This window comes from Hemiscyllium ocellatum, chromosome 6 (genome assembly GCF_020745735.1).
Source record: "Hemiscyllium ocellatum isolate sHemOce1 chromosome 6, sHemOce1.pat.X.cur, whole genome shotgun sequence".
NCBI lineage: Eukaryota > Metazoa > Chordata > Chondrichthyes > Orectolobiformes > Hemiscylliidae > Hemiscyllium > Hemiscyllium ocellatum.
In genome coordinates this window covers 7,595,583-7,617,579 of record NC_083406.1, presented here as the reverse complement: position 1 = coordinate 7,617,579, position 21,997 = coordinate 7,595,583, and the positions used below count along the sequence as shown (strand labels likewise).

General features: G+C 41.8%; 1 protein-coding gene across 4 annotated transcripts in view; it reads left to right on the top strand.

Annotated features, from left to right (window-relative positions):
* LOC132816355 (ETS-related transcription factor Elf-1-like) overlaps positions 1-21,997 on the top strand; it is a 141,177-nt gene that overhangs the window by 75,660 nt on the left and 43,520 nt on the right. The window contains exon 1 of one of the 4 annotated variants that reach the window (XM_060825813.1): positions 9,048-9,380. The exons of the other annotated variants lie outside the window; for them this stretch is intronic. Within the exon in view, the coding sequence (XP_060681796.1) occupies positions 9,326-9,380 (55 nt within the window). The 5' untranslated portion in view covers positions 9,048-9,325. Of the gene's footprint in view, positions 1-9,047; positions 9,381-21,997 lie in introns of those variants that run through there. 4 annotated transcript variants of the gene reach the window in all.

Below are 21,997 nucleotides of genomic sequence, written 5' to 3'. Positions count from 1 at the left end.
TACATCTACTGCATCTCCCTCGTCCATCTTCAGAGTTACATCCTCAAAAAATTCCTGAAGATTAGTCAAGCATGATTTCCCCTTCATAAATCCATGCTGACTTTGACCTATCCTGTTACTACTATCCAGATGTGTCATAAATTCATCCTTTATAATAGACTCCAGCATCTTTCTCCCCACTGAGGTCAGACTAACTGGTCTATAATTTCCTGCTTTCTCTCTCCCACCTTTCTTAAAAAATGGTACAACATTCGCCACCCTCCAATCCGCAGGAATTGATACCGAATCTATCGAACTCTGGAAAATAATCACCAACGCAACCTGTTGCTGAAATACCTCCAAGAGGAGCTACAAAAGAAAGAACTAGCCTATATCCTCAGACTTGAGCATTGGGGCATAGTGATTGTAATGAGGTCAGCCAAGAGGATTTCTCAGAATGAGTTCCCTGGTTGAATCAGGTTAATGGCCCCAATCAGGGAGTCCTGGCTGACAGAAGCAGGAGTGTCAGAGGTTCTGTTCATTCTGAGAGCTGGCTCTGAGGGAGCTGGATCAGTGTTAAGGACTCTTCACGTGTAAATAAAGGGGGACTTGGTGACTTTGTGCAGCTAGATCAATAATTTGGAGGGAGTTGGGAGGAGTCCATGTGCAGGGTAGCCTGTTATAGTAGGCCTGGCAGGTATGCTGCCACCCTGCCTTGCTGCTAGGTGTCCATCTGCAGCCACTTTGTCTTGTCCCCTGTACATTCGGAAACAGCAAAATCCCAGGCAACCTCATAAGCTCGCTTTTAATAAGGTAGTAATAATAATAACTTTCTAGGAGAAAGTGAGGACTGCAGATGCTGGAGATCAGAGCTGAAAATGCGTTGCGGGAAAAGGGCAGCAGGTCAGGCAGCATCCATGGAGCAGGAGATTCGACGTTTCGGGCATGAGCCCTTCAGGAATCCTGACGAATGGCTCATGGCCGAAACGTCAATTCTCCTGCTCCTTGGATGCTGCCTGACCTGCTGCGCTTTTCCAGCAACACATTTTCAGCCATAATAATAACCTGTCGTGGGTTGGTGGTGTGAGCTTCCTAAGCTTTGCACTCTCCACCTGTGAACCATTCTTCTTGAACCTTGATGCTTCTCTTGAATTGAATTGTTAGTGATCCATTGCACTCTCTTTCTGTTCTACCTTAGGAGAGATTTGCCTGATGTTAGTCAGTTGGTACTGCAATGTGAGACTGTGGGGTATCAGTGAAAGCCAGAGAGTATTAGCTGATTTAATTTAGTTTTCTTAACGCTGTGCTCCACCCCTCAGCATTTCCAATTAATCGAGCATCTTGGTAATAGGTAGGATTTATAGCTGGTGCACTACAATGCCTCTCAGGTGAGTGCATTAGTTAGCTATTTTCCCATTGTGCATCAAAGGATTGCGGACATTTGCAGCTATTAGACTGAGTCAGAATCTTTTGTTGCAGGTAACATGATCTATATATTGAACTTTTAGTAGCCTGCAGCTGGACAGTAAAATGATATTGAAAGAAAGGTAATCTGAGGTGCACATTGAAGGCTCATGTGTATCTTTTTCAGATGCGTAATTGTGAGGAATTTCAAGAATGGTTCTGAATTTGAACCTCTGTTTCTCATTTGTTATGCATCACTAAAAGTGGGAGAGTTGGATTGTAATGCAATCTGGGTGATAACCTAGAAGTTAAAAGATGCTTTGAGTAATTTTGAACATACTGCATGAAAGGAAAGTTACACATCCCCAAAGAATTATTTGATTGTGAAGAATGAAGAGCCCAGCATCATTTTTTATTAATGCAACTACCCAATTATCACAGCGCACACAATTTCGTGTTGTTTAGAAATGACCTATTTTTAAAAACAACAGCAACTTGTATTTATATACAGAGCTTTAGATGTAGTAAAATGTTTCGAGGTATTTTATGGGATAATAAGAAAAGCTAAGTTTCTCATTCACGCAAAGAAGGCGATTATTGAGACAAATGATTAAATATTTTGATCAAAGAGGTCGGTATTAATGAGTGTCTTACAGGAGGAGAAATGGATTCAGAAACCACAAGATTGTCGCAGCGCGTTTCCCTGCTTGAGGGCTTGTGATCTGAAGGCAGTCAATAGTGGTCTAAGAGAAGCAAGACTTTCATAAGAGGTGAAAGTCAGAGAAATGCCGTGAGCTCAGAGATTGTAAGACTATAGGCAGCAACAGAATAGGGAGTGATCTAAACACAAGGATGAGAGTTTAAAAATCAAGGTCTTGCTTGACCACCAGCCAGTGTACACCACGCAGGACAAGGGAGAGGTTCAGGTGCAAGTTTGGAAGACTCAAATTTATGGAGGAAGGAATGTGAGCTAAAAGAAGCGAGAGGTGCAAACATTTTTGTTCTTCAAATTAATCCTTCGAATGTCATAACGTAGTTTAGATTTCAGAGAGATAGGGAAAGAACAGGGGAGTAGGATAATTGGATTCTAAATTGGAGAAATCTTTCAAAGAACTAGCATAGTTAGAGCAGCCAAATGGTGTCCTTCCATGGTTCTGTGATGTTGGTTACTCAGAGTTGAAATTTAATTTTCTCATAAGTTAGTCATTTATAGAACTTCATTCCTATTTCTCACAATGTGGCCTTTTCGACATTGGGAAAATGAAGCACAGACTTGGGTGGAAGCTTTACAGAACGCCTAAGTTACCAGTTTCCAACATCTATGTCTCAGGGAACACCATGAAGCTTAGTGCAAGCTGGAAGAACAGCACTTCGACATCTGTTTGGGCACCCTGCAACCTTCTGAATCCAGTTACGAGTTCAACAATTTTAGGGCCAAAGCATGTTCTCCCATGTCCTTACCCCAACCCCACATGCCAGGCCTTGGCATCATATGGGCTGCTGCCTCACACAACCTAGTGTTAGCCAGTAACAGCCTCTATTAACAGCTATTGATTGGCCCAGGCTGACCTTTACTATTACTTTGATTGCCCAACTATTTTTTTGTTGACTCTCTTTAGGCTTCATCTCCTTATTGTTTATTCTCACTGCACCCCCACCCCCTCCCCAAAACTGCATAAATACCAATGTATTCCTAGCCACCATCAGTTCTGAAGAAAGGTCACTGGATTCGAAATGTTAACTCTGATTTCTGTCCACATATGCTGTCAGATCTGCTGTGTTTTACCAGCAATTTCTGAATTTGTTCCTGATTTCCAAAATCTGCAGTTCTTTTAGGTTTTTTTTTGTTTTATGTCGTGACATATTCTGAAACAGATCGGGCTTGAACTTAGGTCTACTGGTCCAGATATAGAGACAATACCACTGATTTACAAGAGCATTTCAACATTTATCTCCTCTTATTTTTAATAAGTGCGTTTTGGATCACTGGTTTAGGAAATTCCCAACATTGAAAAATGTGGAAAACCTACAAGGTCTAAATCTTCTTCCCTGGCAACGTATTGATGTGATAACAACATCCCAAAAGCTTTTCCTAGAAAGCATTAGGCACACGGGCTTAAATTTGACATTGATTCTAATCATTTATTAAGCATTTCACACATAAACCTCTCTGATGTGTCACCACAGTTTTAGGTACATAGAGCAGGTAAAACAACACTTGCAAATGAGACAGTGATCAGTTTTTTTTAACAGCTTTATAAGACTTTGGTGAGACCACACTAAGTATACTGCGTTCAATTCTGATCACCACATTACAGGAAGGATGTGGAAGCTGTGGAAAGGGTGCAGAAGAGATTAAGCAAGACGCTGCCCTGAATTAGAGTATGAACTATATAGAGAGGCTAGAAAACACTTGGGTTATTTTCTCTGGAGCGACAGATGCTGAGGGGAGACATACTGTAAGTTTATAAAATTGAGATGCATAGATTGGGTTGATGGTCACATTTTTCCCATAGCTGAAATGTCTAAGACTAGGAGACATGCATTTCAGATGAGAGGGAGAAAGTTCAAAGGAGATGTCAGAGACCTTTTGTTTTACACAGAGAATGGTAGGAGTGTGGGATGAGCTCCTAGGCGTGGTGAAGGCAGATATGATAGGGGCATTTAAGAGTCTTTTAGATAAGCACATGAATATGCAAGGGATATAGGGATATGGCTGAAAATGTGTTGCTGGAAAAGTGCAGTAGGTCAGGCAGCATCTAAAGAGCAGGAGAATCGACGTTTCGGGCATGAGCCCTTCTTCAGAAATGAGTCTTTCCTCATTCCTGAAGAAGGGCTCATGCCCGAAACATCGATTCTCCCGCTCCTTGGATGCTGCCTGACCTGCTGCACTTTTCCAGCAACACGTTTTCAGCTCTGATCTCCAGCATCTGCAGTCCTCACTTTCTCATAGTGGGATATGGACCAAGGGCAAGCAGAAGGGATCAGTTTAATTTGGTGTCATGTTCAGCACAACATCATGAGCTGAAGGGCCTGTTCCTGTGCTGTACTGTTCTAGGTTCTAATAGTTGAAGGTGCAATTGGAAACAGATCATAGGGAGCTAAGAAATAAAACAGGAATGGGCCATATAACCCTTTGAGTCTACTCTGCCACTCAATAAAAATCAAATAAAGCTCAAGAAAAATGATTATCTGTATCAACTCTGCTTTTTTTTTGCCCTATTTGTAAGTCCCTTGGTTGATGCTTTTATGGGGGAATCTGTTGATACTAGTGTCGAATATACTCGAGCACTGACGATTTACAGCATTCCAAATAATCACCGCCTCTGACTAAACAAATTATATTTGCATCAGGGTATGACAATACTTGGTACAATTTAACAGTGCTGCCTTCTGGTGTTACAGATGGATAGATGATATAAAGCTAAGGTGTAAATAATACACAAAGTCCTTGCTCCCCCGAATCTCAATGAGACGACTCATTGGGAATTGGAATATATGATATAAGTATGTTAAAAATATTTTCCCATAAGCTTGGCTTCAGTTTGATGAGAAGGCTATTGTTAGTGCTATGAAATTTAATTGGCTGGAAATAAGAGACTTTGGAGCAGATACTATCTTTTTAAAAAGTGTGGACCAGCTGAGGTAAACTAGTCAGATTTGTGGAGTCACTGTAAGGACGATTAATAATTTTTTGTCTATTTAAAGTCTTAAGTTTAAATTGATGGTGTAAGTGTGAAACAATTTAATAGTGAAAATGGGAAAAAGCAATCTGGTGAAAAGAAATGAGTATGAGAAGAAATAACTAAGAAAGGAAAAAAACATGCATTTATCTCATGCCTTTCACTACTATAGGATTCCAAAAACCCCTTGCCACCAGCAATACAGTTTGAGTGAAGTCATTGCTGTACTGCAGAGTCCATGGTGCTGAAATTGCATTAAGGAAACAGCAATGTTAGTGGCTAAATACTCTTTTTGATGATGTAGGCGGAGGATTAAATTGACCAAAGACTGAAGTGAAATCTCCTGCTTTTCATGTTTCCATGCAACCACAGGATATATTGTGATAAAATAAAACAATGGACTGTGGATGCTGAAGATCTGAAACAAAACTAAGAATTGCTGAAGAATCTCAGCAGATCTGTCAGCATATGTGGGGAGAAAACAGAATTAACATTTCCAGTCCTGTGACTCTTCATCAGTTCTGAAGAAGGCTCACTGGACCTAAAACATTAACTCTGCTTTCTCTATATTTCCCCTACCCTCCAGCTTCATAACTCTCTGTATCTGCAGCATTCTAAATCTGGTGTTTTGTTTCAATGGTACTACCCTGCATGGCTGTGCCTTCAGCTGTGTTGGCCTCAAGTTCTTGAATAAACTGCTCACACCTCAGCTCCACTACCTTGCTTTCCTTATTTCAGACATCCTTCACGCCCACCTCTTTGACTAGATTTTATGATTGGTGTAGTCTGTTTTATGGTGCTGTTGTGTATTTAGGTGACTTTGGGATGTTTCATTGCATTGAAGACACAATCTGAATCTAAATTGTTGTCGCATATTTGGCATGCAAGAATTGAATGTTTTGTTTCTTATTCATTGACGGAATGTGGCACCTGCTGTCTGGGACAGCACTTAAATCCAATCCCTCATTGCCCTTAATGGTGAGGTGCCTTCTTGAACCACAGCAGTAGGTAGTCCCATAATGCCATTAGTGAAGGAATTCCAGGATTTTGATCCAGAGACACTGAAGGCATGGTGATCTATTTCCAAAATGCCCCTTGTTCAAGAAAGGATCAAGACAAAAGATGGAAAATTATAGGTCAATTAGCCTTACCTCGGTTGTTGGTAAAATTCTAGAATCCATCATTAAGGATGAGGTTTCTAAATTCTTGGAAGACCAGAGTCTGATTAGAACAAGTCAACATGGATTTAGTAAGGGGAGGTCGTGTCTGACAAACCTGTTGGAATTCTTTGAAGAGGTGACAAGTAGGTTAGACCAGGGAAACCCAATGGATGTGGTCTACCTAGACTTCCAAAAGGCCTTTGATAAGGTGCCACACACGGGAGGCTGCTGAGCAAGGTGAGGGCCCATGGTATTGGAAGTGAGCGACTGGGATGGATTGAGGATTGGCTGTCTGACAGAAGGCAGAGAGTTGGGATAAAAGGTTCTTTTTCAGAATGGCAGCTGGTGACAAGCGGTGTCCCGCAGGGTTCAGTGTTGAGGCCGCAGCTGTTCACATTATATATTAATGATCTGGATGAAGGGACTGGGGGCATTCTAGCGAAGTTTGCCAATGATACAAAGTTAGGCAGACAGGCAGGAAGTGGAGAGGCTGCAGAAGGATCTAGACAGTTTGGGAGAGTGGTCCAGGAAATGACTGATGGAATTCAACGTGAGCAAATGCGAGGTCTTGCACTTTGGAAAAAAGAATAAAAGCATAGACTACTTTCTAAATGGTGAGAAAATTCATAAAGCCAAAGTACAAAGGGATCTGGGAGTGCTAGTCGAGGATTCTCTGAAGGTAAACATGCAGGTTGAGTCCGTGATTAAGAAAGCGAATGCAATGTTGTCACTTATCTCAAGAGGGCTGGAATACAAAAGCACCGTTGTGCTACTGAGACTTTATAAAGCTCTAGTTAGGCCCCATTTGGAGTACTGTGTCCAGTTTTGGTCCCCACACCTCAGGAAGGACATACTGGCACTGGAGCGTGTCTAGCAGAGATTCACACGGATGATCCCTGGAATGGTAGGTCTAACATACGAGGAACGGCTGAGGATCCTAGGATTGTATTCATTGGAGTTTAGAAGATTAAGGGGAGATCTAATAGAAACTTACAAGATAATACATGGCTTGGAAAGGGTGGACGCTAGGAAATTGTTTCCGTTAGGTGAGGAGACTAGGAACCGTGGACACAGATGTAGAATTAGATAGAGGGGGTCAATTCAGAACAGAAATGCGGAGACATTTCTTCAGCCAGAGAGTGGTGGGCCTGTGGAATTCATTGCCGCAGAGTGCAGTGGAGGCCGGGACGCTAAATGTCTTCAAGGCAGAGATTGCTAAATTCTTGATGTCACAAGGAATTAAGGGCTACGGGGAGAATGCTGGTAAGTGGAGTTGAAATGCCCATCAGCCATGATTGAATGGCAGAGTGGACTCGATGGGCTGAATGGCCTTACTTCCACTCCTATGTCTTATGGTCTTCTCTAAGGCTGACATTGATGTGGAGATTCAACATTACGTTCGATCTGGGAACCCTACCTTTGCACTCCAAAGGATGAATGTCTTTGACAACTGTCCATCACGCTCCTTGTGTATAGGCAGTCAGCCTTCGAATTCTTTGGTGTAAGTCCAAAACTTAGACGATAGGAATGGTTTGGAGGGATATAAGCCAAATGCTAACAAATGGGGTTAGATTAATTCAGGATAACTGGTCAGTATGGACCAAAGAGTTTGTTTCTGTGCTGTACAACTCCATGAGGCTATATTTTGTATTGAATTTAGGAAGCGGAGGCCACAGTTTAACATCTTGCTTGAAGGAAGACAAATCTAATTTGAGCACATAATCTAAGCTAACATTTCAGTGCAACTCTGAAGGAGAATTCTTTCAGAGGAGAACTTAAAGGAAACATTGACTACCTTTTCACATTAGATAGATATAAAAATACCTAAAAAGAAACTCCGGAGAGGTTTCCATGGTGATCTGAACGTCTATCTGCATCAATAAAATAACCTGCTTGGTCTTTGCCACATCTTTGGGTGAGGTTTTTGCGATATTGAGTCAGGAAATGTGGTGCTGGAAGAGCACAGCAGGTCAGGCAGCATCCGAGGAGCAGGAGAGTCCTTCATCAGGAATGTGCTATGTTGAATTAGCTGTTTTGCCTGCATTATAAAAATGGGTCCTCAAAAGTAACCCAAAAGAGAATTCTGGAGCATTTGAAGGTCAGGGTAGGTGTTGTCTAAATAATGCATGATCATCTTTGGATCAAAATAAATCTCCAGCTTGGTCAGTGTAGCGTGTTACAACTGTTTATGGGCGAGATTTTTTTTCCTCCAATAAGCATTCCTTTTTGTAGGGGGAGGAAATGGCTCAAATGATGAAAAATGTGGTCGCGGCGTCTTGAAATAATTCTCCGATTAACCAGGCACAGTGCTAAAATCATGTGAGGAGGCTCTCCTCCAGCCACACACCATTTGTGGGATGGTGGAACACTGCAAACGGGGGGAGGAAAGTGCTGCTTTCTCCTGTACACTGGTGAGATTGCAAGCGCCGGCGGAGCCCTCACTCATTTTGGGGTGTTTTCGTTTTAATTCATTCCTGTCGCTGCAGGGACCATCAAGGTGGAATATACAGCAGCTGGGAGAGGCAAGTTTTTATTTGAAGTCCGGGTGCTGTGGCAGCCTATGAAAGTATTGCCAGACCCCGCCTCTCCAGGAAGTGCCGATGTACCGACTGTTTCTGCACATGGATCGACCTTTTATCCAGGAAGTCTAGCAAAACATTGGCTTCAACCATTGCACCAAGCGCTGGAGGTATTCTCCACTTGGAGCCTGTACTTGAGCTGCTGCAGGCGGACGGTCCGGCTTATCAATGCAGCGATGAAGCTGCAGTGGGATCCCCGCAGGATAGGGGTATCTGCTCCTCCTGAGGCTACACACGCTTTTTCAGGACGAGTGAAAGCCTATTCCTCTCTTCCCCTACCCCTTCCTCCTTGTTCCAAAGCTTCGGAGTGCAGTTAATTTCCGGATTGTTTCTCTTCTCTCTCTTTCACCCCCCTCCCCTCCCACTCCTCCCTCCTCTAATTCTTACTTTGACCGAGGAAGACTGCAAAAAAACAAAATTATCTGGAGCCTGGCAATAAAAAAAATCTCTACGTTCCTGTTAGGTTTTGCTTTAGAGGTTGGGTGGGAGGGGAGGGGGGGGTGGGAGAGCTGGCAATAAAATGGCCACAGCCCTTTATGAGGGACGGAACCAGCTGGATCTGTTAATAAAAGCAGGTAAGAACTTAGAGTGTGGGGATGGGGGCTGAAATGCAGTTTGAAACTGTGCACAAGGTTGGGAGCGGACGTGGGGGGGGGGGTAGGATTTGGGGAGGCCAGCTGGGAATTTTGAGATCAGGAAGTTAAAGGGAAATGGGATTTGAGACACGTTTGCATGAACATGTAATGTCACTGTGCAGGATTCAAACAGGAAGAGATGAGAGTATAAATTGATTTCTGTATCTGCATGACTTGGTGTGTGATGGGTAAGACTAAATTTAGTGCAGTGCATTTGCAGATTTAGTCCTTCTCTCCGTAAGCAAGAGTTTTGACTTGTGAATTCCCCCATTCAGTGCTATTTTCAGGTGTTGCATGTGTAGTTCATTAAGAGGACTTATTCTGTATGGTGTGTTGGACAGTTACTCTATGCCATTGCTTTGTGATTTTTTTATTGGATTTTGTTGTACTTAATTTGCTTCCAGTTCCACATGTAGAAAAATCAATATATAATTTAATCAAATATTACTGGCATACTGCTTTTATGAACTATTTAGCCTAAACTCGTGAATTCTTTCTCGAAATCTCCTGCACTTTGTAATCTTCCTCCTTAAACTGCTTATAGTACTCTCCTGAGCTCTGTTTATGTGGAATGGTGCCCAACTTGATCAGATTACATTTAGTGTAAGGTACCTTGGGAAATGTTATAAAGTTAAGGGCACTATCTAAATGCAAGTTATTGGTTTTACTTTTTAAAAACAAAATGATGTCTCGCAATAAGTTTTATATTGAAGACACATTGTAACAGGTGGAAAAAAAATAACACATTCACTCGTTTCAAAAACAGAAGTAAAGTGTACGGGATGCTGGTGGAAGCTATTTAAACGTAGAAAGTGAACAGTCCAGTAGAATTTATGATAGTCAAAATTAAATTTTCTAGTAAATGTTAGCTTGAGTTTGATGCACTGGATATCAATACTCAGTCTGTGACCTGTTGATGTTGTCAGCACTATTGCAAAATCCAAGGCCAGATTTGCAGGCTTCATGCCTTTCAGTGGTTAATAATTATTCTTGCAAATGGTTTGTCAAACGATCATCTGCAGTGTGTGCTGAATATTATTTAATTATTCCTGTTTTATTCTTGAATTATTTCATCAACCTATGTATATGAAACCTTTATGTTTAATGGTTGGACCTTTATTAGATGGGGTGTGGATTTACATGTTCTATGGTTGTTACATATATATCCTATGTTCAAGTTACCCAAGTTTCTCTCAAGCTTCTAATAATAGATCTTACCAGCCCAGACACGCACTCACTCTCTCACAGTATGGAGAGTGAGATTTTAAATTAAGCAATTTTTTTCCCAGCTGTGGCTCAGTGATTGTATTGTTCCTTGCAAGTCAGAAGGCTGTAGAGTTACTTCGAGTAAAAAATGAGGTCTGCAGATGCTGGAGATCACAGCTGAAAATGTGTTGCTGGTTAAAGCACAGCAGGTTAGGCAGCATCTCAGGAATAGGGAATTCGACGTTTCGAGCATAAGCCCTCATTCCTGATGAAGGGCTTATGCTCGAAATGTCGAATTCCCTATTCCTGAGATGCTGCCTAACCTGCTGTGCTTTAACCAGCAACACATTTTCAGCTGTAGAGTTACTTCCCACTGCTTAGACTTGGACACAAAATATAAGCTGACAGTGCAGCACTGAGCAAGAACTGCAGTTGTGAAGGTGTTTGAATGAACTGTTAAACTGAGGCCGATGTACCTTGTTGGGTGGATGAAAAAGATTTCCAGTTATTTCAAAGAAAAAGAGGAGCGTTTGCTGTGGCACTTCACAAGCAGGGTATCTGGTCATTATCACACTATTGGTGGGCGTTTGCTCTTTACAAGGTGGCTGACACATTTCCTACATTATAGCAATGCTTCAGAATGACTCCATTGGTTGTAAATCAGTTTGGGGAATCCTGGAAGGTGCAATATCAATTCAATTTTTCATAAATCTGGATTGGAGCTCAAGTTCACTGCAAAAAATGTGCACTTTTAAAGGAAAAAATAAAATTCCCACCCATTTCAGGTGAGAGCTGAATTCTTATCCCTTCAACAACCCACATATAAGAGCTGCTCCCATTAATATACTGTGCTTTTCTAAATGTTGACCTGAGTTGAGAGGTCAGGGAATTTTTTTTTTGACTTCCCTATGGAGGAGAACGATAATGATGTGTTGGCATTTTTGCTAAGCTTCTCCGGTAGCCCATATCCATTTATGTACACTGAACTAATGTCAACATGATAGTTTCCAAAGTTAGCACAGGCAGCAGAGTGGCTGCAGTCTGCCAAAATAACGGGCAGTTGATCAAAGCAGAGAGTGCTACCGTTTACATGCAGACTTGTTTTGAGTTGGGAAAGCAGATTGAATTCAGCAAAAGCAAGCCTTGTTTTCTCAACCCCTTGTAAATATGCAGAATGGATGTTTTGAAGTAAGCACCTTTCATTGCTGGTACCTCAGATATTGACAGAATTTCAATGCACTGCTATTTTTTAGAGACAACCCAGTCATCAACATTGTTTTAAAATTTGCATTGTAATTTATAACTTCTCAAAACCTAGTCAGCGGTGTTGATACTAAAGGTAACCAACTTGGAGGAATTGCGGAATTTGTAATTTTAAAGGGTCCTGATCTACTCAGTGTTAATTCAGCAATATTTCCATTACTGGTAGCCTCAGCTACTGATCTAAATTTCAAATTTAAATAAGTCATCATTAATATTGAAGTAATGCAGCATGAAAATATTGCTCACAGGAAATGAGAACTTAGCATTTATTTTTGTCCATAAATGTTTTTGATTATTGAACAGAAACCTGTGTTTAGATAACATTATGTCCCAGGCTGCTTTCATAGGGTGCACTTCTTTTAAGACTAGCAGAGTTGAAGGAGATGTTAATATGGCATGTGACAATAGGCTTGGTCAAAGATGTAGCATTTAAGTAGAGTGTTTAGAGGAGGGGGAGCAGTTCAAAGAAAGAATTTCAGAGGATGGATGGGATGTTGGTGGTTGAACAATAATGACACGCAGTCAGTTTAGAGGAGAGGTCATTTGGGAATGGTGGAGTAGGGGGTAGTACAGGGTTTTATTTTATTCACTCATGACATAGACATTGCTAGCTGGGCTACCTTTTATTGTCCATCCTTAATTGTCCTGGAGAAGATAGTGGTGAAATGCTGTAGTCTGTGTTGGAGGGGCACCCATAATGCTATTTAGAAGAGAGTTCCTTGAATGGTATATGCTGGTGACATGTTTTTCATAACAACAGCTGGCCATACAGTGGAGGTAGGTACATCCATAGTGGTGTTAGGATGGACAGTGATGTATTTCCAAGTTAGGATTTGGGTTGTTTGGAGGGGACCATGTAGCTGGAGGTGCTCCCTTTGTTCTTCCAGGTAGTGATCATGAGTTTGAAAAGTGCTGTTGAAGGATTTTTTTGGAAAATTGCTGCTGTGCATCTTACAGTTGCTACTCCCTGCTGCCTCTGTACATCAGGGATAGAAGGAGTGAAAATTTATGGTGCTGGATGGGCTACCAATGAAATTTCCATGGATTGTATTGAGTTTCTTGAGTGTTCTGGCAAATGGGGAGATTGTTTCATCACACGCCTGTAGAGGATGATGGTGCAATGCATCTTTTTAGCTGGGACACACTATTGTTACTATGTATTGACAGATGTAGGGAGTGGATGGGATACCAGTCAAATGGGCTCTGAGGAGGGGTCGCTCAACCCAAAACACTAACTCTGACTTCTCTCCACAGATGCTGAGCTTTTCCAGCAATTTCTGTTTTTGTCTCTGATTTTACAGCATCTGCAGTTCTTTTGTTTTTTAATCAAATGCCCTGCTTTGTGCTGGATGGTGTCACGGTTCTTGAGTGTTGTTGGAGATGCACATCCAGGCAAGTGGAGAATGTTTTATACACTCCTGACTTGTGCCATATAGATGGGGTGCAGGTAGTGAGGAGTTGAGGTGAGTTACTCACCACCTATAAGTCATAGCCTCTGACCTACTGTTGTAGCATAACTGTTCATATCACTGGTTCAGTTCAGTTTCTGGTCAATAGCAGGAAGTTGCTGAAATATGATGAGGCAAAGCCTTGAGAGGATTTAAGCACAGATTGAAATTGGTCTGATTGATGGATGTTGAGTTGGTATTCATAAGGACAGAAGTGTGGTAGGTGAGTGAAACTTGGTGTAGGGATAAGACCTGGGCAGCAGAGCTTTGGATGAGCTAAATTTCAGGATGGAAAGCTATCTCGAGAGCATCGATAATAAAGTTAATGCTGGGGGTTTCAGCATCAGACAAGAGGAGTTTGGGTATTTACGGGGAGTAACTTGGCATAGATAAGCAGTTGGTAGCTGAAGGTTAAAGATTATGCAAAATTGGAAACTGTCAGATTGACAGAACAGCTGGAGGGTGTGATTTTAATTATTGGTGATGCAGAATTTGTGGCCAGTGAAACCGTGGCTACTGGGGCAGGAAAGGGAATCCAAATGTGAGAGTGGTGAGATTGGAAGCTTATTTTTCCTTCATACTTTGATCCTACTAATACAATCATACTGGATCTTAGGTTAAACTTGACTCATGGCAAGAGCATTGTGTTTTTCACATGCAGTTGGCGCAATACTGGACTATGACTCGATGATCTGCGTACTGTTTGGTACAACCAACGAAATCAGTGTTGTGTTTGACCAACTGTAACGTCTAAAGGATTAATGAGAGCTGGGGAGGGGCAGAGGTTGGTGAGAAAGAGAAAATAAATGCCTTTCAGCTCTTTAGCACCTAGTGCATGTTTGGCAGCTCAATTTATTAGAACCATGCAGATAGCTATTCAGAGAAAGTATAGTTAATCCAACTTGCTTATTTGCAGCTAATTTTAGCTCAAAATTTTGCTGCTGCTTTTGCTCAGCTGTGCATTTGGCATTAGTTCCAAAGAACAACTCATTCTGATATTTGCTCATTACAGGCAGACTCATAAAGCCCTAAACTCTAATAATGGTCTGTTATAATCGAGACCTGAAAATCAGTCAGTTTTAAATAATTCCTCTGGAATTATGGGGACTGTGTAAACACAGTTCATCTATTCTGAACAAAACTGAAAGACTTGCAACAGAATTGTTGAGAAATGGCTTCATGTTTCCAGGACATTGATGACTCAGTGAGCAAATATTCATTCTCTGATACATGTCGCATTACTGGTTTATTAAGTAGATTCCTCAGAAATCATCTGACAGGGTGGGGTGGAATGTTCTGTTACCAAGATCAGTGTAGCTTTGGTTGGTAAAGTGGGAACAAGTATTTAGAAAACAATATTTCTTTACAATTTGTCTTGTCTTTTAAAGAAGTAAACAAAATTTCGGTGCAGAAACAGGAAAAAGCCATTCATACTTAAAAAATTGTTCTGCCATTCAATCAAATCATTGCTGATCTTGGTTTTAAGAACAAATTAAAGAAACATTGCATTATTCTCAACAAATAGAGACTATGTTCTGGCATGAAAGAAAAAATCAACAGGAAAAGTTATCCATCCATTCATCAGTGATTAACTCAGTGTTAACGTGAGGTTTAAAAAAAGGATTATAATGTTGTCATGATGGGTAGTGAGCCTGAAGATTGAGTTTTTTAAAGGTTTGCCAAAAAATTGATAGAAAATAGTGCTGATGGAGGGTTAAGCCCAAAACGTCAACTCTCCCCCTCCTCAGATGCTGCCTGACCAGCTGTGCTTTTTCCAGCACCACACTTTATCGACTCTGATTTCTCCAGCATCTGCACACCTCACATTCTGCAGTGTCCTGGATCCAGCTGACTGAGCTAAACAGTCAAGGGGGACGGGAAACCAGATAGAAAATCAGTCTAATAAAGTATGACATCGAATTAGCAAGAAGATTTTAAAGAAGTTGGAAGGTTCTTCAGTTGTATTATTAGAAAGAGTATTATTAAGTCGGAAAACGTTCAAAAGAGATTTACGAGGATGTTGCAGGAAATTGAGGTTTTGAGTTAGAGGGAGAGGCTGGATAGGCTGAGTCTTTTATCATTGGAGCATCGGAGTTTGAGAGGCGACTTAACAGAGGTTTATAAATCATAAGAGGTGTAGGCAAAGTGAACGGCATATATGTTTTGATTCCCCCCCCCCCCCAAGGATGGAGGATCTCAAGACTGGGGGCGTATTTTTAAGTTGAGAGGGGAAAGATTTAAAAAGGTCATGGGGGCAATTTCTTTACATTGAGAGTGTGGAATGAACTTAGAGTCCTAGAGATGTGCAGCATGGAAACAGACCCTTCGGTTCAACTTGTCCACGCCGATCAGATATCCCAACCCAATCTAGTACCACCTGCCAACACCCGGCCCATACCTCTCCAAACCCTTCCTATTCATATACCCATCCAAATATCTCTTAAATGTTGCAATTGTACCAGCCTCCACCAATTCATCTGGCAACTCATTCCATACACGTACCACCCTCTGCATGAAAAGGTTGCTCCTTCGGTCCCTTTTTATATCTTTCCACTCTCACCCTAAACCTATGCGTTCTAGTTCTGGACTCCCCCACCCCAGGGAAGATACTTTGTGTATTTATCCTATCCATGCCCCTCATAATTTTGTAAACCTCTATAAGGTCACCCCTCTGCCTCCAACGCTCCATGAAAAACAGTCCCAGCCTGTTCAGCCTCTCCCTGTAGCTCAAATCCTCCATCCCTGGCAACATCCTTGTAAATCTTTTCTGAACCCTTTCAAGTTTCACAACATCTTTCTGATAGGAGGGAGACCAGAATTGCACGCAATATTCCAACAGTGGTCTAACCAATGTCCTGTACAGCCGCAACATGACGTCCCAACCCCTGTACTCAATACTCTGACCAATAAAGGAAAGCATACCAAACGCCACCTTCACTATCCTATCTACCTGCGACTTCACTTTCAAGGAGCTATGAACCTGCACTCCAAGGTCTCTTTGTTCAGCAACACTCCCTCGGACCTTACCATTAAGTGTATAAGTCCTGTTAAGATTTGCTTTCCCAAAATGCAGCACCTCGCATTTATCTGAATTGAACTCCATCTGCCACTTCTCAGCCCATTGGCCCATCTGATCAAGATCCTGTTGTAATCTGAGGTAACCCTCTTCGCTGTCCACTACACCTCCAATTTTGGTGTTATCTGCAAACTTACTAACTGTACCTCTTATGCTCGCATCCAAATCATTTATGTAAATGACAAAAAGTAGAGGACCCAGGACCGATCCTTGTGGCACTCCACTGGTCACAGGCATCCAGTCTGAAAAATAGCCCTCCACCATCACCCTCTGTCTTCTACCTTTGAGCCAATTCTGTATCCAAATGGCTAGTTCTCCCTGTATTCCATGAGATCTAACCTTGCTAATCAGTCTCACACAGGGAACCTCGTCGAACGCCTTACTAAAGTCCATATAGATCACATCTACTGTTCTGCCCTCATCAATCCTTTGTTACTTCTTCAAAAAACTCAACCAGTTTTGAGACATGATTTCCCGCACACAAAGCAGTGCTGACTATCCCTAATCAATCCTTGCCTTTCCAAATACATGTACATCCTGTCCCTCAGGGTTCCCTCCAACAACTTGCCCACCACCTACGTCAGGCTCACTAGTCTATAGATCTCTGGCTTGTCCTTACCACCCATCTTTAACAGTGGCACCACATTTGCCAACCTCTAGTCTTCCGGCACCTCACCTGTGACTTATCACTGATACAAACATCTCAGCAAGAGGCCCAGCAATCACTTCTCCAGCTTCCAAGAAAGTTCTATGGTACGCCTGATCAGGTCCTAGGGATTAATCCACCCTTATGCACTTCAAGACATCCAGCACTTCCTCCTCTGTAATATGGACATTTGGCAAGGTGTCACCATCTATTTCTCTACTTTCTATATCTTCCATATCCTTTTGCACTGTAAATACTGATACAAAGTACTCATTTGGTATCTCCCCCATTTTCTGTGGCTCCACACAAAAGCCACCTTGCTGATCTTTGAGGGGCCCTATTCTCTTCCTAGTTACCCTTTTGTCCTTAATATATTTGTAAAAAACTCTTTGGATTCTCATTAACTCTATTTTCCAAAGCTATTTCATGTCCCATTTTTGCCCTCCTGATTTCCCTCTTAAGTATACTCCTACTGCCTTTATACTCTTTTAAGCATTCACTCGATCTATCCTGTCTGTACCTGACATATACTTCCTTCTTTTTCTTAACCGAACCCTCAATTTCTTTAGTCATCCAGCATTCCCTATGCCTACCAGCCTTTCCTTTCATCCTAACAGGAATATACTTTCTCTGGATTCTCATTTCTGAAGGCTTCCCATTTTCCAGCCATCCCTTTACCTGCGAACATCTGCCCCCAAACAGCTTTCGAAAGTTCTTGCCTAATACTGTCAAAATTGGCTTTTCTCCAATTTAGAACTTCAACTTTTAGATCGGGTCTATCCTTTTCCATCATTATTTTAAATCTAATAGAATTATGGTCGCTGGCCCCAAAGTGCTCCCCCCGACACCTCAGTCACCTGCCCTGCCTTGTTTCCCAAGAGCAGGCCAAGTTTTGCACCTTCTCTAGTAGGTACATTCACATACTGAATCAGAAAGTTTTATTGTACGCACTTAAAAAAAATCCTCTCCATTTAAGCCCTTAACATTATGGCAGTCCCAGTCTATGTTCGGAAAGTTAAAATCCCCGACCATAACTACCCTATTGTTCTTACAGATAGCCGAGATCTCCTTACAAGTTTGTTTCTCAATTTCCTTCTGACTATTAGGGGGGGTCTATAATACAATCCCAATAAGGTGATCATCCCTTTCCTATTTCTCAGTTCCACCCGAATAATTTCCCTGGATATCCAGGAATATCCTCCCTCAGCACAACTGTAATGCTATCCCTTATCAAAAACTCCACTCCCCTCCTCTCTTGCCTCCCTTTCTATCCTTCCTATAGCATTTGTATCCTGGAACATTTAGCTGCCAGTCCTGTCCATCCTTGAGCCATGTTTCCGCTATGATATCCCAGTCCCATGTTCCTAACTATGCTCTGAGTTCATCTGCCTTCCCTGTTAGGCTCCTTGCATTGAAATAAATGCAGTTTAATTTATCTGTCCTACCTTGTCCCTGCCTGCCCTGACTCTTTGACTTGCTTCTGTTCTCAACTGTACCAGTCTCAGATTCCTCCCTGGGTCCCCCCCCACCTTACTAGTTTAAATCCTCCCGAGCAGCTCTTGCAAATTTCCCTGCCATTATATTAGTCCCTTTCCAATTTAAGTGCAATCTGTCCTTCTTGTACAGGTCACTTCTATTCCAAAAGAGATTCCAATGGTCCAAAAATGTGAATCCTTCTCCCATACACCAGCTCCTCAGCCATGCATTCATCTGCTCTGTCCTCCTATTCCTGCCCTCACTAGCTTGTAGCACCGGGAGTAATCCAAATATTACCACTCTTGAGGACCTCCTTTTTAAATTCCTGCCTGACTCTCTGTAATCACCCTTCAGAATCTCAACTTTTTCCCTTCCTGTGTTGTTAGTTCCAATGTGGACAATGACCTCTTGCTGGCCCTTCTCCCCCGTGAGAATATTCTGCATCCTCTCTGAGACATCCTTGATCCTGGCACCAGGGAAATAACACACCATTCTGCTTTTTCTCTGCTGGCCACAGAAATGTCTGTCTGTACCTCTAACTACAGAATCCCCTAACACAATTGATCTCTTGGAATCTGACATACCCCTTGTTGCATTAGAGCCAGTCTCAATACCAGAAACTTGGTTGTTTGTACTACGTTTCCCTGAGAATCCATCACCCTCTACATTTTCCAAAACAGCATATTTGCTTGAAATGGGGATAGCCACAGAAGGCTGCCTACCTTTCTTACCTTTTCTGGAGTTAATCCATCTACGTGACTATATCTGAGACTTTTTGCCCCTTCCTATAACTGCCACACATTACATACTGTTGCTGTTGCAAATTCCTCATAGCTTCTAACTGTCTCTCCAACCGATCCATTCGATGTGATAAGATTCACAACCAACAGCATTTATTGCAGATATAATCCGCAGTAACCCTTCAACTCTCTTTAAACTCCCACATCTGACAAGATGCTCATATCACTCTACTAAAGGTCATTTTTGCTCCTTCACAATCTACAGACCCAGAAAATAACATTGTCTTATTCCACTACAAAACGTTGCCCCACGTTAAGTTAATAGTTATGGCTTATATTTTAAGTTTAATCAAGAGAGATATCTCAAAAAGCATATAATCAAAAAAGAACCCACTCTACTCACTACTGCAGACGTTCTGTAGGTTCCACTTAAAACCAATACACTTATCTGCTTCTGTGCTGTGAACTTCGCCCAATCAGTTCCTCCAAGATCAGTTGTGAATTTCACTGTTTGGAATGCGTCTGGGAAAATTAACAATGTCCAGCGATACATGAATTCAAACAGCAAAGGCAGTAACTGTGCAGGTTCCCTGCTGTGTCAGTTTCTTTCTCTCTCTCTCCTGCACTGACCTCACCATGTGTTTCCTTTGTTTGTTCTTCTCCCTTTCAAAACTGCTGCTGTTTTGACTTTTTTTCCCCAAAGTTCCAAAACAATGCAACAGCATATAAAACAGTAATTACTGCTCCTGGGATTCGAGGAAATCACCTCCAACACCTAAAATACCTCAAAAAAGGAGCAGCTGTTACAGCCAGAATTTTTTCCTGTCCTTCATCTTAGATTACCCAGAATCCTTATCCAACTTCCAGAGGAAGTGGTGCGTGCAGGTACAGTTGCAACATTTAAAAGACATTTCGGCAAATGCATGAATAAGAAATGTTTGGAGGGATATGGGCCATGCGCAGCCAGGTGGGACTACTTAGTTTGGGATTATGGTTATGAAACTGTTTGGACTGAAGGATCTGCTTCTGTGTTGTGAATCTAAAAGCAGTGCAAGTAAATATTATCCCAAATGTTGAGGCAAATTCTGATCGGCAGTAAGTGTATGGCACAAGTGTGAAATGTTGAATCTGTCTTTCAACGATAGATCACAGAGAGGAAAAAAAATAACCCAACAATTGAGAAAAGCCATGTGTCTAATGAGAGAAATGTGCTGTACTTAATATAGTCATAGAGATGCACAACATGGAAACAGTCCCTTCAGTCCAACCCGTCCATGCCAAACAGATATCCCAACCCATCTAGTCCCACCTGCCAGCCCCCGGCCTGTATCCCTCCAAACCTTTCCTATTCATATACCCATCCAAATACCTTTTAAATGTTGCCATTGTACCTGCCTCCCACCACTTCCTCCAGCAGCTCATTCCATACACGTACCAATGTCTGTATGAAAAAGTTGCCCCGTAGATCCCTTTTATATCTTTCCCTTCTCACCCTAAACCTATGCGTTCTAGTTCTGGATCCCCCACCCCAGGGAAAAGACTTTGTCTATTTATCCTATCCATGCCCCTCATAATTTTGTAAACCTCTATAAGATCACCCCTCAGCCTCCGACGCTCCAGGGCAAACAGCCCCAGCCTGTTCAGCCTCTCCCTGTAGCTCAGATCCTCCAACTCTGGCAATAGCCTTGTAAATCTTTTCCGAACCCTTTCAATAAAAAAACTGAAACAATCGATGAAATGAAAAAGTCTAAGAAGAAATTCCCTTAGTATTGAAGATCCACATCAGAGAATATGCTGCAGAGATAATGCACACACCGATTGTGATCTTCAAATATTGCTAGATACTGAAGTATATTTAGTGAATGAGCAGGTACTGAATGTAACACTTAAAAGGAGAAGGCAAGATAACACCAAGCCAGGTAGTCTAATATTTGTTGAGTAAAATGCTATTATTGGTTTTGAAGAAATGTATTAACTTTCAAGAGCTAAAGTCAGTGAGCCGTGGCGATTGTGTTTTGGGCTTCACTTGATGTGGAGGCAGTGGATTGAAGGTTTCTGGAATGGTTTCTGGATGAGATGTTGAGTAAATTAGGCCTTTATTATGAAGTTGAGAATGATGAGAGGTGCTCCCATTAAAATAAAAACAGTTGAGGGAATTTAACAGAGCAGAGACCTGGTTTTGCTTGGCTGGTGAAACTAGAACTAGGGTCTTAGTCTGAAGTTAAGGAGTGGGCTACTGGGCACAGTTGGAGAGAGAGAATCTTAGGAATTTTTGATCACCAAGAGCTGTGGATCCTCAATAGTTGAGCATGCGCAAAAGATTAAAGGATTGGAAAGAACCGGGGGAAATGGTGATCTGGTAGAAAAGTGGAGTTGAAGTAAAAGTTCAGCCATGATCTTGTTGAGTGGTGGAGTAGTTTCAAGGAGCCCATATGGCCTTCTCCTGCTGTTTGTTTCTTTCTTATATCATCTCCATTTAACCCTTTCCCCAACGTTGAGACGTGAAACTCTACTTAACACAAATGTTTTAACCTCATTCTTGTATCAACTCCAGTGTATGAGCTTCAGCAGCATTAGAGGGTTGTCAAAATTCCCTCTCTCCATGTGAAAATGTATTGCCATTTTTTTGGAATGGCCTTTAGGCTAATTTTGACATGGTCTCTTCTTGGTCTTGAATTTACCATCAGAATTAGCAATAAGTT